At 37.4% G+C, this 19,949-nt stretch overlaps 1 protein-coding gene across 2 annotated transcripts in view; it reads left to right on the forward strand.

The window, feature by feature from the left end:
* The first annotated feature begins 295 nt into the window (after positions 1-295).
* adcy6a (adenylate cyclase 6a) overlaps positions 296-19,949 on the forward strand; it is a 79,738-nt gene continuing 60,084 nt past the window's right edge. Inside the window, exons 1-3 of one of the 2 annotated variants that reach the window (XM_051879992.1) lie at positions 296-606; positions 6,711-6,924; positions 8,727-9,675. In XM_051879992.1, the coding sequence (XP_051735952.1) occupies positions 8,728-9,675 (948 nt within the window). In that variant the 5' untranslated portion in view covers positions 296-606; positions 6,711-6,924; position 8,727. The remainder of the gene's footprint in view (positions 607-6,710; positions 6,925-8,726; positions 9,676-19,949) is intronic. The other variant, XM_051879993.1, reaches the window with a different exon arrangement.

Below are 19,949 nucleotides of genomic sequence, written 5' to 3' on the forward strand. Positions count from 1 at the left end.
TGGGAACCAAACAACACTGGAGAACATTGACTTTCATTGTATGCAAAACACTTCTCAAATATTTCTGTCTCATTTTGAAATCTGTAATTCAATAATTTAATTTTTTTTTGTGTGTGTGAAATATTTTGCTTGTGGCATGTGGCTTTCAAATGTCAGCGGTTTTGACATTTTGTTATGTAATATAATGGTGGTGGGTTAAGTGTACAGATATTTTCGGGGCTACTAACGAACGGAGGATAGATAGATTGATAGATAGATAGATAGATAGATAGAGACACCTCTGATGGTCTTTCTCCGTATGAGAGCAGAGGAGGACAGGTGAAATCAGCTGGCAGTGAGGAGCTGCTTGTTCGCAGGCCTTTAGGGGGAGTGTTGAGACGCGTGGAGACTGAGACTGGCACCGCGTCTGTGTGAAGGGGGAGAGGCTGGGAAACGACGGGAGCACAAGCGAGGCAGAGCTTCACCGTCTGTGGCCCTCTGTCCCCTCGTCCTCGATGCCTGCAAAAAACACATCGCCCTGCTGATAACAAGGACACTGAGCGATCGAACGACCGCGCGCGCTCGAGACGCCACCGCTGCTGCGCCCGAAACGGAGAGATGTCCACGGTGAGTCAGATCTTTTTCTAGGGTGATCAGTCATGTTTTATGTAGGGCTTCTTTCTAGCGTGGTTTCAGATGGACAAACGTTATACAAGCGTTTGCCTTTTATAGAGGACATTTGGAAGAGTCGTGTAGAAGGCTTTAATGCAGCATTAGCCCTGAGTTTTGACATGACGAATAAGCAATGGTCAAATGCAACACCCCTCTCTTAATTCACACCAGCGATATATTCATTATTAAACGTCCTGTCTTGATGTTGCCCTAAAGGTCGAACGGTCCCGCAAAAAATGTCAAATAAAGAGCAAAACAGCAGCTGCCGGTCTAAATAGATGTCAAGCGTGGGGCTTAAGGCATAAGGCTCAGTGTCCATCTGATGGTTGAGTTGTGCGTGTTTGCCTCTATAAAACAAGGCGATGATGACTGATGCGTTGGAATGTTTCGCGCGCTATGATCCCTATAACATGTCCACCGCAGATATGGACCGAGTGGACGTGTTCACGGCCTGTAGTGCGCTATAATTCAGCTCGTTTAGGTGAAGGACGGGGCTGTATAGACCACACTTGGCGGTCGGGTGTGACATGCTGTGTTGCACAAGTATCCGCACACTGTTACTGTAACAGCGTCTACACGGTCACTGCTGCGAATATGGTACACGCACACACACACTGAACACACACTCAGTGTTATGTAACGAAACATCTCCAAACGGCCTATGGGAGAAATGCTGCATAGTTCTTCTGGCAACACGAGCCATCGATGAAGCGCTGAAATTATGCAGCATGCATATGTTATGGCGATGGCGAACAGTCGTTGACAGTGTTTGTATGTACGTACACACGTCGATGCTCGTGTAAATAGGCGTTTTTTATTTTATTTTCTTTTTTTTAAGGACAGCATAATTTGATTGATGGAGCTCTTTTCCTTTAAGATGAAACGGGGATTTAGATTAATAACAATTAGTGTTGTGACTGATGCGACATTGACATCTCTACATTTGCATTATGTAACATCAGCGCGCGGCCGTTGAAATGTCGTGCAAATGTCCCGGAGGAATACAGCACGATACAAGGATGCACGTTACAGATACAAGCACATTTGTGCAGTACTCCTCTTTAATATGGCCTTTACTAAAATTATGCCTTAGAATAGATTGGCTATGGATGTTAATGCGTACTATACTGTGTGTCATTAGTGCGTTCTCGCATCAAATACCGATGTTCGGTTCGTGAATGAATCGTGTTTAAGTTGGACCTTGTTGATGAACCGGTTCACAGAACTGATCTGAATGATTCGAAATGAATCGTTCCAAAGCGGTGTACTTAAAGGGTTAGTTCACCCAAAAATGAAAATTCTGTCATTCTGTTTATTATCCTTAAGACCTTCGTTTATCTTCAGAACACAAATTAAGATCTTTTGTGATGAAGTCTGAGAGGTTTCTGTCTCTCCAGAAACGCAACTACCACTTTCAAGGTCCAGAAAGGTAGGAATGACATCATTAAAGTACTCCATGTGACTCCAGTGGCTTAAACTCAATTTTAGGAAAAGGCGTGAGTGCTTTACTTGCAAAAATATTGATTTGCAACGTGCGTTCACAAGAGCTTCACGACACATGCATTTTGTGTTCATGTGAGAGCTGACATTGTTGCGTGAACACGCTTTGGATAATATTATTTTGTAAATAAAGTGGTAAGTTATGTTTTTTTGCGCAAACAAAGCACTCGCGTCGCTTCATAAAATTGAGGTTAAACCACTGGAGTCACATGGAGTACTTTAATGATGTCATTCCTACCTTTCTGGAATTTGGAGTGGTAGTTGCATTGGATCTCTATGGAGAGACAGAAACCTCTCAGACTTCATCAAAAAGATCTTAATTTGTGTTCCGAAGATGAATGAAGGTCTTATGGGTGTGGAACGACATGAGAGTGAGTAATAAATGACTGAATTTTCATTTTTTTGGGTGAACTAACCCTTTAACTTGCTGAACTGTATACTCGCACTACTCTCATATATATGTATATATATATATATATATATATATATATATATATATAGTTATCATATTCATATCTAGTCGAGACCTGATGTGGCAAAAAGTAGATACTTTAATAGTCACAAAAGCTACTGGAAAAAGTTTTAAGACTTTTTTTAAGACTTTTAAGATTATTTTAGTACTATAATGTGTAAAAATTAGAGTATGTAAATGTAAATTTCATTTAGATTTTGTTTAATCAGCTGCCTGAATCATAGCTGAAACAAACTGAACTAGGACACAATACATAATAAACACACTAATGAAACATAAAATAAAAACCATAATAAACCTCAGTACATGTTTTTACTAGAATGTTTTAGACTAATTTGGCACGTTTGGATGTCAGCGACCACGTCATTACGTAATTCTTTATTCTTTATACGTAATTCGAGTGTATCTTTTTTGAGCTGGTTTGAAATGAACTGTTTGGCAGAACCGATTCACTGAGTCAGACTTCCCATCACTAGTCAGCATTCCCTGTAAAAGTGAATAATATGTGCCAGTAAAGGGCCGATGACATACAGTAACAAATTCCGGTTTGTTCATCTATACCTTTCAACATCACCAGCTGGTCCAGATCCAGATATGTGAAACAAATAGGCTATGTGCTCATTTGTATAAGAATATTGTTAATTCATATGTTCATTCTGCTGGTTTAGGCCTGTCAGTGATTGACAGCCGGAGGATCCGTTTAAGTTGATCACGTCTTACCTCTGATTATCTGTCATTGTCTGATTAGACAGGATATACCGGGACTGTCGCTTTCGGATTAAAGGAACAATTATCATTGATAGGAAATGCCATGTCCTGCTACTGTATATGAATGTCTTCTGAATATAATATACTATATACTATAGAAATGTAAGATAGAATAGTTAGGTGATGAGAATTAATGCGAAGCCATAAATTAATGATGAGCAGTCAAGATATACAGTGTTGCCCTGGGCAACTGTCATTATTCAGAAATATTTGACTGGATGCCACAACCGGCCAATGCAAATCAAGTATTCTAGAGTGTAATAATATCTTCTTTTTATACAGTGATACTTTTCTTATGCAGTCACCAAAGCTTTATTTGCATGATTGTTAACACGTACAGTATTGTTGAACTGTTTAAAATACATACAGTACATAAAATAGACAATACAAACACTAAATAAGGTTATCAAAATGAAGCGAAAAATACAAAGAATGGACTCTAGAATCTTCATTAAACCTGTGTTATGAAAATGTAGAGTGCTGCATAAGTCTGTATTATGTATTAAAGGGGTCATGACATGAGAAATCAAATTTGCCTTGATATTTTTCGACATATAAGAGGTCTTTGTACCATTAAAACATCCTGCAAGTTTCATAGCTTAAAACATCCTCCTCATAAACAAAGCATTTATATAGTCAAGCTCCAATAATGGCTTGTTTTGATATTGCAGGGTCTGTGATGTCACATGAGCAAATATATTTTCATGTGACCACATGCAGAACAAGACATCGATGAATAGTTATACATCATCATCACTGATGCTGTCTACACTTGATACAGTATACAGATGCACACTCAGTTTCTGACTTACTTCACGCAGTCTAGTGCTGGGCGATATGGCCAAAAATATTATCACAATATTTTTTTCCTTATCATATGATATTGATATTTGAGTCAATGACGTGACGGGTCATTTTTTTTGTCCAAAGGCCTTAATAATAATAAAAAACAATAATATAACATCCAAAGTATGTAAGATAGTACAACTAGATCACTTTTATTGAATCCAAAACGTTTTAATTATATTTTCCTACATATAAAGTTATTTTAAAGATTTTGAAGTGTCAAAAGGTGATTTGGTTTAACCGTCCAAAGGCCAATACAGCCATTTCATTTGAGATTAAAATATCTTAAAATTAAATAAATGTATATATTTTTTATTCTGGCATGATTTTATAACATCATATATCAACATAGTACAAAATGGTATTAAAATTATGTGTAGAAGTCGTTGCTTTGTTATGAGAAAGAATGTCCAGAAAAATGAATTTCATTGATGTCATTTGGAGTAACCAATATAAAGGGACCATTTTAGATCAAGTCATGTGTTCAATATCATGTGACAGGATGTGACATTATTCAGACACCTGCAAAGGACCACATGGTCGTAAAGCAAAGTAATTAACTCTCTCTTAACTATTTGAAAAATTCATGTTTTCACTTGCTTATACGTCATTCGGTACAACCGCTATAAAACATGGAAAATGTTGTAATATTTTGAAAACTTGTACTAAAAATAAAATGTTTGATTGTCCTTTTGCTAGCTAGCTAGATATCAGCCTGTTTGAAAATATCATAATTTGGTATAACCAAAAGTGTCATTCAGTAATACTGAAATTTTGGTTAAACTGAATGATTTTTTTTGGTGACAAATTTTGTCCATCTTGTAAAAGATGACAAAAGCAGTGTTAATTGATTATAAAAACCACATAATCTCATTGTCAACACTTAATAAAACTTCAAAATTAGGCTATATCTCCAGTATGTTTTTTTTACACTATTTTCAGTTTCAGACTGTAGTTTTTCTCAAATTAAATGGTGAAAAGCTTGTGAAGTGACTCTCAAAGCCGCTCTGGACATGAAGTTCATGTGTTCATATATTAATGAGGACGACAGCTGTGCAGTTCATTCACACAGAGACACGCAGAAATCACTTATTAGCGACATGCACTGACTGGCTGTTGTTTCATTTATTTCTGCTGTGTGATAGGCTTTTAGATCAATCCATATCGAGTAAAAATGTCCAGAGCTTATCATCGTTATCAACGTAAATTTTATTGCAGTCTCGATATGATATTGTTTATCGCCCAGCCCTACTTGAGTCTGCCAAAAACAGGACAAATGGAAGAGTGAGAGAACGTTCGCTTTCGTCCAGTTTAAACAGTTCGTTTGCATCCCAGCATGGGAAACAAGTGGATGGTTTATTTTAATGGCTTCCCAGATCGCGTCGGAGTATGAAATGTTTGTTCGGAGCATTTTGTTTTTTTTAAACAAGGCATTATTCCATAATGCTTTGTTTATAAATGATGGTTTTATATGGATAACGTTTTCTCGCGTGCGATAGTGAGTAGGTGTTGGTACTGTTTCCTATGCACTGACATTAGCCAATCATAACAGTGGGAGTTTACTAACAAACCTTAAAGGAGCCGCCCCGTAAAAACAGATAATTTCAGAGAGAGGGTCAGAATGAAGGTTTAAATTAATCATTTTTTTTCACATATATAGGCCTATTTGTTTTTTTGTGCAAAAAACTTTATTAACATAATTGAACCTCAAGGAACAAAAAAAAAAAATCCATGTCATGACCCCTTTAAAAATGATAATGACATTACATTTGAAAAGAGTATATTTAGATAGAATTACAATGTACTATTTATGTGCATTTATCTCACTTATACTCACAGCTGTGGACTTCTTCAACTTCAATTGCTTCAGTTTTGGTTATTTGATCTGGTCATCTTACTGATATCTTGACTCTTCTCTGCTCTCTCACTCATCTCCTTTCGAATCTTTTAGCAGAATGTCTCATCCTTTCAGCCTTTTGACCCACAACTATGGTAGAATAACATTTAAAGCTCAGAATATCTTAAATTGGCAAGGATTAAATGTGAAACTGTTTCTGAGCCTTCTTAACTGGTTTATTTAGGCATATTGTTATTAATCATTGCTGATAAGGAAGTGAAGTGAAGTTTATATAGATTTAAGAGCTGCCAGTCATTGATTAGAAATACAGTGACAGTTTAGGGAAATGAACCTGGTGCTTTCCATATTTGTTGCGATTGTTTTATTGCTTAGTTTAGGTGCAGTGTAATTTTAACCCGTTAAATATTGTACCTGTCAGGAATTTTAGACTATGTGAAAGCATGTATTGTGATAATAACCATAATCAAACATTTAGATCCTTAAGTAGGAAAATGAATTTTTGATGTCTTATAGAAAATGCTGAGTTTTAAATAATTTAACAGTGAAATTGTCCAGATTCTTTTAATGCATTTTATTGATCTCACATTGTTTGTATTGATGGTTTATCGTCAACAGATCCAGATGTTATGAAGATACAGTTGAACAAAGTATCAGTAAAAGATCTCCAGATCCATCAGGCCAGTCTACAGTAACTAAACGAAACTGGACTCCGTGATAACCACCACTCACTTGTCTGAACTCTACATTTTTGCTTTCACTCATCCACTGCTCTAAATGAGTGTCTCAGACAGCAAGATCAGGGCTGGGTCGCACACCAGAACCCACACAGGTAAAGAGATCAACGAAACCTCAATAAAAACATACAAATGCTTCTCTGATGAGCATGTTTTTATTATCTCAGTTCAAATTCATTTTGATATTTTTTTTGGACAGCATAAAAAAATTCCTGACATCATGATACAGAAAAAAAGCCTTATTACAATATCGAAATTCATGAAAAGAACACCTTATTTGGTAGTTTGACATAATATTTTATGGTAACACTTTACAATAACATTAATTAATGCATTAACTAACATGAACTAACAATGAGTACATGTATACTTTACAGCATTTATTAACCTATGTTAATGTTACATGTAAAATGTAAACATTTTCATATTCATGTTAGTTTACAGTGCATTAACTAATGTTAACAGATACCACTTTTGATCTTAAAAATGTATTTGGCAATGATGCGATTAAAGGGTTATTTCTGTCATTAATTACTCACCCTCATGTCGTTCCACACCTATAAGACCTTTGTTCATCTTCTGAACACAAATTAAGATATTTTTGATGAAATCCGATGGTTTCTGAAGCACACATAGGCAGCAATGTCATTGCACCTTTTGACGTCCAGAAAGGTTGTTAAAAACATGGTTAAAATAGTTAACGTGACTACAGTGGTTCAACCTTAATGTTATGAAGCGACCAAAATTCTTTTTGTGTGGAAAAAAAAATGACTTCATTCAACAATTTGAACTGTTGTCATACGCTGTTGACGTAGTGAACGCAGTGAAGGCTTCCGTGTTTACGTCCGAACGCCGGCTCAGTATTGGCCAATACTGTTGCAGCACGACGCATGTGTGTGATGTTGATGCGAAGCCGGCCTATAATGAGTCTGTGTTCCGATGTATAACCTGGAAGCTCTGAACTGCGTTCACTACGTCAACAGCGTATGACAATAGTTCAAATTGTTGAATGAAGTTGTTATTTTTGTTTTGTTTTTGCGCACAAAGAGTATTCTCGTCACTTCATAACATTAAGGTTGAACCACTGTAGCCACGTTGACTGTTTTAATAATGTCTTTACTACCTTTCTGGACCTCAAAAAACCATGGAAAAATGGAAGGGGGTCTGGCGGAAGCTAGATATTTTACTTCTAACTTGTTAAATATGGATATTTTTTTTACACAAACACATCCCTTCGCTACAGAAGGCCTTTATTACACACAGAGCCGTGTGAAAATTTTGATTTGAAAGTGAACTAATCCTTTAAGATTAAGTGTAAAGTACGGAAAGTATGTTATTACTTATTACTTAAAGGGTTAGTTCACACAAAAATGAAACTTCTGTCATCATTTAATCACCCTCATGTTGTTCCAAACCTGTATGAGCTTCTTTCTTCTGCTGAACACAACAAAATATATTTTGAGGAATGTTGGTATCCAGACAGTTGACGGTAGTCATTGACTTCTATAGTAGGAAAAAAAATTCTATGGAAGTCAAGGGGGTCCATCAACTATTTGGTTACCAACATTCTTCAAAATATCTTCTTTTGTGTTCAACTGAAGAAAGAAACTCATGCAAGTTTGGAAGAACATGAGGGTGAGTAAATGATGACAAAATTTTCATTTTTCTTTTTTTTAAACTTTTAACGGCCTTTAACGGCTAAGCCACTTGACATTTCTTGTAAATTGTAAAAAAAATTTTTCAAAACCATATTTAACCAACATGAGTACATTTCTAAAGGACATGTGGACAGGGATGTTTACCTGGCACATGTGTTTTTTTGTATGACCCACATAAGCATGGTACAATGCCATCACACTCTGTCTCTGACTTTGGTTTTCCTTATGTCTCCCTACAGAATGTCCTGGATCAACGGCTTCCTAGTGGCCAGAGTGGATGATCGTAAGACCGTGTGGGGCGAGCGCAATGGCAAGAAGTCCAAGCGCAAGGTTGGCTCCTCTCTCTGCAACCCACGCTACATGAGCTGCCTGCGGGACGTGGAAGCCATGGAGCCTCCTCCCCAGCCGCCCCACTCTCAGGCCACCCGGTCTGGAGGAGGAGGAGGAGGAGTTACGGGCGGAGGCAACTTCGGCATGCGCTGTGGATGGCAGGAAGACCACTACGGGAAAGTGGGGGGTGGGGGGGAGGGGATGGGGCTTAAATCTGTGGACCTGGGTTTCGAGGATGGTGAGGTCAAGGGGCGGAAAGGTGACGGCTCAGGTTGCGAGGCCTCCAGCGATGACGCGGCCAGTGGGACGGGGTCAGTGACGGCAGCGGACTGCTGGCAGCGGGTGGTTCGCGTATTCCAATCCAAGAAGTTCCAGTCACGCAAACTGGAGCGTCTCTACCAGCGCTACTTCTTTAGGCTCAATCAGAGCTCCCTTACAATGCTGATGGGCGTCCTGGTGATCGTCTGTGGGGTCATGCTCACCTTCCACTGCATCCATGGACCGCCCGACGTGGTCTACGCCTCCGTGCTCTATGCCTCCGTGCTCTCCGTGGCGATGGCCCTCTTCTTGGCGTTGATGGTGGTGTGCAACCGAAACGGGTTCCACCAGGACTACATGTGGATGGTCAGCTACCTTGTGATTGGAGTGCTAATCGTGGTGCAGGTGTTTGGGGTGTTGATGGTCGCCCCCCGCAGCGCCTCGGAGGGGATCTGGTGGTCCGTCTTCTTCATTTACATCATCTACACACTGCTGCCCGTGCGGATGAGGGCGGCAGTGCTCAGCGGAGGAGTGCTGTCCTCCATACACCTCCTCACCACGTGGAGGATCAATCAGGATGATGAATTCCTCTGGAAACAGGTGGGTCCTGCGCTGTAGTCCTCCATTTTAATTCCAACAAAGCTTCAGATTTGGTTTTTAATCTATTCCTTCATTATATTTGAGTATATTTGACTAGGGTTAGGAATTGAGAATGGTTCCATTTAAAAAAAAAAAAAAATACTTCCTTTGAAATGTTGTGTCTTTAAATTAAAGGTAGGGTAGGCAAGCTTTGAAAGCATAAGATCCCTCCCTCCCTTCAGAGCGTCTCCAAAGCCACGCCTTCTTCAAAACACATGAACGCGCACAGCAGAGTCTGCAAAGTGTCACAAGAGATGACGTTAAATTACCTCATGTCTCAAAACACATGACATTACAATAATAATGAACGTAAACAACTTACAGAGCTCTTGTATACCCGACTGCTGCAGATTCATTTTGGCGTTGACATAGAAACACATAAATCTGAGTCTGAGGACGTGAACTGCTCCAGGTAGAACGTCACAGGTTGTCATCTCGTAAATAACGGTTATGACATGACATAAACACTGCATAAGCTCATTATTTTGGTTCAGGAGGAACTGTAAAAGGTGGGTGCTGTTTGTTTGTGGCACTCGGTGACTGTCTGTCTACAACACTGCACAGCCTTAAGTATCGCGCTAATGATGTGTGATGTCTGCGCCAGCAGGTGCGCGGAGGTATGGAAATGCATTTGTTGACAGGCAGACAGGACATCGAATCGGACCAAATGCAATGATTGGACGGACATTTTTTGGTCCTGAGGCTTCCACAGAAGATATATGTAGCCTGCATTTTTTAATATTTAGACCACTTCTATTATTGATTGCTATCAGGATGTGAAGAGAGTTTCAACCAGTATAACAAAAAAAAAATTATAAAAAAATTGCCTACCCTACCTTTAATCCCATGTAAAACATCACTGCTAGAGGCATAAAAATGCAGATGCATGTCTTTGGTCGTTGCATCTTGCGCTGATTTTTGAGCTTCCCATCATGAGCATCGCAAATGTGCCTTCAAGTTAAAAAATATTTTAAAGATGTAAGACCTGTTGCATTCTGTTCGTTTCTTTTGCTTTCAAGAACACGTTTTATGAAAAAGCCCCATAAGAAATGTTAATTGTTTAGGGCTTTCAGTTAAGAGATCACTGACATAATTTTTAGTAATTTTTTGAAAAAAGGCATTCATAGATGCAGTGACTTTCTGAATTTAATTTAAAAAATATCCTGATATCATGATGAAGCCTCAAAGGTTTTCTTTTCAAGTATTTTAGCATAATCTTTTAATATTAGCCTATTTATTTTCAAATCAAAGTCATGTGCAACACGAAGAATCTTGCAGACAAAAAACAAAACAGGAAATGATATCATAGAGAGAACCCCGTTAGACCCTCATGACTGCGAGTCAAGTTAAATAAGTCTCAAATCAGATAATTGGCTCTTTATATGACAAGTCTCAGGTTTCAACATGTAATGCAGTGCAACACTCCAAAAACTTAATGATATTTATGAATGATTAATTCTTGATAGTTGGGAAAAAATACATTTTGAACTAGAAAAATCTATTTAAAGTGCCCCTATTATGCCTTTTTTAAGGTTCCTAATATTGTTTTGGGAGTCTCCTACAACAGGTTTACATGCATGCAAGGTCAAAAAACATTCGTTTTCTCATAATATGGATTTAATTTCACCTGAGTTTTCAGTCTTTTTTAAACGATTTGTTTGAAGCAACTTAGAGAATCGGTCTCTCTAAACCCCTTCTTTCTGTGAGCCTACACTGCTCTGATTGGTCAGATGGCCCAGTCGTTTGTGATTGGTCTACTGCGTGCACCGAGCACCCATTTGCCATAACTGAACGACAGCTATCAATTCGCAAGACATTGTATATACAATGTATGGACAGAAAAGATAGCATCGATTTTACCGTATTAATTCGAGCCCGAGTCCGACGATGAAACGTCTGAAGTAGTTGATCAACCAGAAACTGATTCACAATCACGACTGGAGTACGTAGTTTGTCTATGGTAAGTGTCACCTAGTTATTTATAAGATGTGATAGCAGCGTCACTGTTATACTTTATGAAGGTGCACCTGTGGGAACTGTATCAGAATGCCAAGCGAAGCTGAAAAAATCTAACATAAGATAAACATTTAGGCCAGATGTGTACACAGACTTTTTCATCATAACTATTAACAAAGAAAAATTACTATATCATTGTTTGACATTACAATGGGTGTTTACTGTTTACAGAGAGAATACTTCAGACTACAGACTAGCATCTTAACACCCTATTCCAATACAGATAGAGCTCCACTCTACTGTAATAATAAAAACGCAGAGGAAAAAACAGTTTGTTAGCCGGGCACAAACGTAAATAGCTGATAATGCATTACACTTTGTAAACAAAAGTCCTGCTCCATCCTTGATCATTACTCTAAGTAATAAGACAAGCTGCATTAATAGACACATTTTTAGACAATATTGGACCCACATCTGAATAGCAGAACTACATAAACGTGAGTTAGCCGGTTAGCAGGAGACATACAGACTGTATGTTACACAACATAACATACAAAACTACGAATTTTGAATGATCGCTTGAAAATATAAACATCAATTATTAATCATACTTACAGGTTGAGATTCAGAGGAGCAAGCTGGTACAAATAAACTGGGCATTGATCCATATTTTAAGAACAGGCATTTTGTGAATCCTGTGTTAAACTCCCCAAGGTTTGAGAAGCAGTTGTCAGTAAAATGACAGGAACACAACAAAAGATTGTACTTCTGTGGTATTGTTGAAAAAACGAATTTTCCCTGGCGTCTGCACGCGCAATAAGAGGGCGGACAATATGTTATTGTTTCGCTGTGACGTTGTGTGTTCGTTTTACAAACGACTCGTTTAATTGACTCTGAGTCAGCTGACTTTTGAGAGACAGTAACTTTATATATGGTGCACTATGGTGCAAAACTTTGCAGGATGTTTTCATTCATTTAGAGTTATGTTACACACTACATGAAAGGTAATTTTCAAAAATCTATAACAGGGGCACTTTAATATATATAATAAATAATAATTGTGGATCTTTGGAAATCGGAATTCTTTTCTTGACATTGTGGCACGTGTGTTTTAAATTGGATATTTAAAAAATGTTTCCCCCCTTTTCTTTATCATGGAAATTCTTACTTGTCATTGATCCTAAGACTGATTAGCTGACTATTAGTTCAATCAACTTAGCTTTTGGAATTATGTAGTTATGCAATATGTAGAGATATATACATATCCGTAATCTGAACCAGAACCATTGCATTTTGTCAACCAACACACATTAAAGGGTTAGTTCACCCAAAAATGAAAATAATGTCATTTATTACTCACCCTCATGCCGTTCCACACCCGTAAGACCTTCGTTAATCTTCGGAACACAAATTAAGATATTTTTGTTGAAATCCGATGGCTCAGTGAGGCCTCCATAGCCAGCCATGACATTTCCTCTCTCAAGATCCATTAATGTACTAAAAACATATTTATAACAGTTCATGTGAGTACAGTGGTTCAATATTGATATTATAAAGCGACGAAAATATTTTTGGTGCCGATTTCAAAACACTGCGTCAGGAAGCTTCGGAGCATTATGAATCAGCGTGTTGAATCAGCAGTTCGGAGCGCCAAAGTCACGTGATTTCAGCAGTTTGGCGGTTTGACACGCGATCCGAATCATGATTCCATACGCTGATTCATAACACTCTGAAGCTTCCTGAAGCAGTATTTTGAAATCAGCCATCACTATATAAGTCGTTATTTTGTTTTTTTTGGCGCACCAAAAATATTCTTGTCGCTTTATAATGTTAATATTGAACCACTGTACTCACATGAACTGATTTAAATATGTTTTTAGTACATTAATGGATCTTGAGAGAGGAAATGTCATTGCTGGCTATGGAGGCCTCACTGAACCAATGGATTTCAACAAAAATATCTTAATTTGTGTTCCGAAGATTAACGAAGGTGTGGAACGGCATGAGGGTGAGTAATTAATGACATTATTTTAGAAATTTTTGGGTGAACTAACCCTTTAAATAATTCCCATCCCTCATGATGAATGTACCAATCCCTAGAGGAAAATAGTTTTGCGGTAGTATGTTGTTAACTTGAGAGATTTTGATGCACAACAAATATACAGTACATTTCATTATGAACAACATACCTTTACACATATAAATAAAATATAAAATACACAGCACTTCCTTTTTATTTATGTTTAATGAGGTTTAACTACTTCCACCTGTCCTTAATTATACTTCTGTTCTCATATCTGTATTTACTGCCTTTGTCCTGGAAGTCTTCAATGGTAAAGACATGCTATATTGTACAGCGTCAATTATGCAAACACTCAGAATTGAATTCCACCATGGTAATCAGTCACCTGATCATATGTGCACTTCCACCCACAGTGCTGACATCCGCGAGTTTGTTTGAATTACTGTTAGTGTCTGTACTGCATTAGCACGATTGTAGGCACCTCTAGTATGGACATTTTTCTTCCTTTAGAGTTGGTGGCACTGTATCCCAGTATCTGTTAGTCACAGTTACCATTTGGCTTTTCATGCATGCATATTAAATGCAATCTACAACTAAAAATAAAAGTTGCAGACAGTGCCGTTTTGAATACTCTGTTGTCTACTAATAATGATTTCTTGTCAGTGTGTTTTGTTAATTCTGTTAATAGGTTACCTGTTGGTGTGGTAGCCATTCTTTTAGAGAATCGATTCTGTCAAAGTTGAGATTGCAGAGGCATGACAGTAGTCAGTGTCACTGGTCAACATCGTGTCGACACTAGTAAATGGTTCTGCTTTCACAGTATTGATTCAACTTAGTTGACAATCTGTGTATGATCGATGTATGTACAGACCAGGGATGCCTCCCAAAAGCTTTGTAAGCCTAAGTAGATCATAGAGACCATTGGTGCCAATGGTTTCTACAATCTACTTGGCTTTTGAAGCTTTTGGGAAACGTAGCCCAGGATGGCTGATGACCCATATAATGTGTATGATAGCACATGAGATGTACGTAAAATTGCTGGAATTAAATTCTGACTTTATTACTCGCAATTGTGAGTTTATATCTTACAATTCATGGGTTTCAGTAGTTTACATAAAGAGTAAAATAATTGACCTAGCTTCTCAATAAATGGCGCTAATGAAACGTCAAACTGAAAATTCTTTTTTTTTTTGCAGTTTTGCAGAAGTGTTTATGTATCACTACTAAACTGCGAGATATAAAGTCACAATACTGATTTTTTTCTTGCAATTGTGAGATATAAACTTGCAACTGCGACTTTATCACACAATTCTGACTTTATTACTCGCAATTGTGAGTTTATATATCGCAATTCTGACTTTATAACTCGCAATTCTGACTTTACAGTATATCACACAGTTCTGACTTTATAACTCGCTAGTGCGAGTTCATATCACGCAAGTCAGAAATGTGAGATAAAAAGTCGCAATTACCTTTTTTATTTTTTTATTTAGTGGTGGAAACAAGCTTCCGTACATTGGTTGTGATTCATGTAGCACTTTTTTGAATTGCTGACATCTGGTTGGCTGAGATGTCTTTGGAGGCAGGGTTTTAGAGAGAGGGCGTGTCATTGAAATTAGCAAAATGGTGGAAATTAGCAAACCTATAATAAATTTGATCTGAATAGGCATTTGATGCTTTTGTGTGTGATGTATTTGTTAATATTAACACCGCTGTGCCAGGCTTTGGCTGTGCTATCTGTGGCCGCAGTGTGTTGTTTTGAGTCAAGCCAAGGACCTCGGGGGTAGGATGAAGGTCAGGCAGTGTGGTTGAATGAGCCGCCCCAGCAGAGCAGATCCTTTTCTCTCCTCGCGCTCCTCCCATGAAAATATCAGCATCATGTTAAGCGCTGTCACCCAGCCTCTGTGCTCCTACACAAGGGACGCTTTGTACTTTTCTCCAGGGTGTGTGTGTGTGTATTTATGTGTGTGTGAGGAGTTTTTGGGGACAGGAGGAGGTCGTGGGTGTCTATAAAAGGAGGGAGAGTGAGGTCTTGACCTTAGGGTCACTATACGACCATAGCACACTGTGAAACTATTTACTTCTACTGTACAAAGTAGTGGGAGAGAATGGGAACAGGAGGTCATTTCATTATAAACAATCAGGAAGACAAAGCAGAATGCTTGGCCTCATTAATGCAGGAAGGAACGCTTGCTTAGAACACATTTCCATCCTTTAATTAAAGGACTGTTTTGCCGGTTAGCAGGTCTCTGTGAGGATTCCTTTGCATAGTGGAAGACTGTATATCTAGCTGGATTATTTGCATTAGTCCCCAATGTTTGCAGTACGCCTGTGCCTTTTATCGTAAGCCTTAACATTTGATTAAGTCAACACATATTAAAATGACTCTTCTTCTTTTTTTAGAGATAAACTATGTATATCTGGCCAAGTTGGCCTTAGGATGTTAGTATTGACATTAAGCAGAGACCTCAGTTATTAAACTATAGGTTGTTAAGAGAGAATCATGGAGTGTTAAAAGAATATTCTTTGTTCAGCTCAATTGAAAATAATTTAAACTCGTCCCTGCATTTCTAAAAACAAACAAAATGTGTTGTTAGTCAAGAAAATACAATAGAAGTCTATGGGGTGATAATAATGGAGTGAGTCATTTCTGTAAACAGACTCTTTTGTTTGTTTTTCTGAGCCAAATTATTTTCTGTGCTAGTCTTAAATTTGATTTTACCCACTATATTCCTTCAAGGTTTTGATATGCTTCGGCCTTGTCAAAGTTGCTGTTGGTTAAGGTTTTTTTAAGCCATCAAGATTCTGATTAGTTGTCTGTGTAATGTTTAGACTCAGGACAAACACATGAAAATACAAGATGAACTTATAGGGAGATTAGACAAGGAATCTCTCTTATGATTTTTAAAGACATAGTTTACCCAATAAAAATTCTGTCATCATTTATTCACCTTGTTGTTTCTAACCTGTATGACGTTCTGTGGAACACAAATGGAGATATTTTATTGAATGTCCAGGATGCTCTTTTCCATTTAACACAAATATGGCTGTCAAAAAAGCACAAAAAGCAGTCCATAAAAATCTTCCAAGCCTTCCTAGTCTTCCAAAGTGATACAATAGTTTTGTGTGACGAACAACCCAAAGTTGTTATTCTGTGATGTAGCTCTAAAATCACCAGTATTCAAATCTGGTGCTTCGTGATCGATCATGAGACACGCAAGAGCCAATGATGTGGTCTGACAGTCTTCAAGCATGAATGCGATTTGAAAGCTGGATTTTCAGCAAATAATGACTTGTGCATGATATTTCAACACAGTCTAATGACAGTGCACAACTGTTTTATGTTTTGGCAAATTGGTGCAAGTTCACACAGTGTTATTCGTACATTTTTGTATGACCTGCTCATGCCCCACTGAGGATTATGTGAGGTTTATTGAGGATTATGTGAGGTTTAGTGATGCACGTAAATTCTTAGTTTTTTTGTTTATTGCAAATTGTACATTTTCCTACACAACAACAAATAAGTTCCTACACAACTGAACAAATAAACGTTCCTCAAAAGCCTGATGGATCATATTTGATACTCACATTTTAACATGATTTTTCAAAAAAAAAAAAAAAAAAAATTGTATGTATAATAAATTAAACCTAAGTTTCGTCAGTCCAGTAAGTGTTCATCTTGAAATAATAACAATATAAAAGTTATTCTTACATTTACTATATAAAAAACCAGTAAAGATTTACCAGCAAAAAGACAAGTGTGTCACAAACTGAAGGGGATTTTTTTACAATTATATTAAAATGCCTTTTACTTTACTTTAAAATGAACTATTAAATGAATGAACTATAAAAGGGGTCCTTGATCATGATTTCACTTTTTTAACTTTAGTTAGTGAGTAATGTTGCTGTTTGAGCATAAACAACATCTGCAAAGTTATGAAGCTCAAAGTTCAATGCAAAGGGAGATATTTTCTTTTACAGAAATCGCTTTTTAAGGACTACAACAAACGGCTGGTATGGACTACAACAAATGGCTTCTTCCCGATTTAGTGACATCACTAACCCTAAAATTGACATAGACCCTGCCCCTGGGAATACGCAACAAAGGGGGTGAGGCCATGTTGGGCTGCTTTAGAGAAGAGGAAGAGTTGTTGTAGTAGAGTGTTATGCCGTCATTTTACACCAGACTGCTTCACAAACGAGGGTCAATTCAATGCTGGATTTGCACAAAAGATTAACATGACGGCACATGCAACGTGATCTCATGAGAATACGTGTGTATTTTTACGTAAATTGTGGTTCTACCACACGTACATTTACTTACGTTTTCATACACACAAAAACGTACAACATTGACGTATTTAGAGGACTAAAACGTAAAAATACTTACGTATTAACAGCAATAAAAACGTAAATCACATAACGTAAAGTGTGATGTATATGAATTCCCATGTATTAATATTAAAATCGTGGCTTTAATGATTTAATGTTGTTTTTAGTCGAATTTATTAAAAGCAGTTTACTCATCTACTTAATATGAAATAACAGTTCTGTTCGTGACTTGTGCTGCTTGTTTCGGAGGATTGCATAATGTTAAACAAGACTACAATTTAAAACCTTATGAATAAATTTTCTGTAATTGTTTAACCATTTTGTAATATTTAGTTTGTTTGCTGTGCGACACAGAAGGCATTTCTCCTATGCAGTGACTGATAAGATACACCAAAACACAACATAAATTCACAAATCACAACAATTTTATTTGTTCGCTGTACTCCCAATCTTTAGAATCCATATGTTTGTAAGGAACAGATCCAAATTCAGCCCTTTATCCATCGATCTTCATTTTGATTCTCAGCAACAGCGACCGTCACAGTCAAAGCTCGCGCTCGTTATGATTCAAATTTGAAAGTAGCGCCACCCTCGAGAAGTGTTACGACATGGTTTACGGCACTGATATCAAACGCTCATTGGTTCTCACCTTCGTCACAGATTACGACATGCCGTGTTTCAGTGGATTGACATTTGAAATGAGTGTCGCGCCTTAATGGAGAGAAGCCGGATTCATCATATTTTCATGGATTAATAAATTAAATTCTGCTCTGTACCCTATAAAAAACTATTACCGCCAGAGAGGACTGTGACTGGAGCTCATCATCATTTTAACTACTTTTGGTACCACTTTTGACATTTTCGCAAAAAAAAAAAAAAAAAAAAAATTATTGTGATTATGCTTGTTTGTCTGTCATTCTTTTATTTATATTAGTAGGTAGTTTAAAGAAATGGTTATGGGTAGGTTTAGGGGTAGGTGTAGGATTAGTGGCTCAAAATATCATTTTAATGTTATATTTTTACTAAAATTGTCATTTTCCTACACATTTCTGCCCATTATGTTTTATTCTTTTAACATTCTGTATAAAATGGGTAGGTTTAGGTTCGGGATGGGGTTTAGGGATCTTACATTTATCTACAAAACGATAAAACGATTATTTTTTCAAAAATGTACGTTTTGTGTCTTTGAAAGTTACGTATTAATACCTACGTATTAACAATGAGACCAGGCTGGCACATGCTAGTCGATGAGTTGAATCAACTCCACAGCAACTACATAAATTTATCCACTAACCATTCAGAAACGTCCAGTTTCATTCTAAAAGTTGTAACTACTTCCTGAGTTGTAACTTCTTCCTGAGTCTCTCCATCAGTGTCCGACTCCGGTTTGAACAATGTAAGGCTGAACACGTTACTGACAATCCTCATTTTGGCTGCGTGATATTCTCCAGCTTTGTTGTTGTTGAGCAACCGAAGCATGAACTGTTAACCCCCTTAAAGACCTAGAGAATTTTTGTGGCTGCTGACTCGCCTGCACTTTTCTCTGGTTTTCTAACCCATTCTAGCAGTCAGCATCAAGTGTCATATATCATTTTAAACAGGACAACTTGAAGTTTCAGTTTAGCTCATTTAAAGTGCCAATTTTATATTTATTTTGTCTGAGAATGGATAAAATTCCCCGAATTTCAAAAAAACGCCAGCAAAAATCTAGTGTTTTTCACTGTAAACTCACACAAAACCTCCTGAAGTTTGAATTTTTTCTTTTAAAAAGTTATATTTGGATGTTTTAAACTTTCAGATGAAATTTTGTATAAATTTAACAATCTCTAAGCAAGTTATAGCCATTTGTTACAATATTACTCTAGATAAAACTACAATATTACTCTTTAGGGATAAACAGGTGTACTTTATTTATTGATAATGT

This window comes from Ctenopharyngodon idella, chromosome 22 (genome assembly GCF_019924925.1).
Source record: "Ctenopharyngodon idella isolate HZGC_01 chromosome 22, HZGC01, whole genome shotgun sequence".
In the NCBI taxonomy this organism is placed as follows: Eukaryota; Metazoa; Chordata; class Actinopteri; order Cypriniformes; family Xenocyprididae; genus Ctenopharyngodon; species Ctenopharyngodon idella.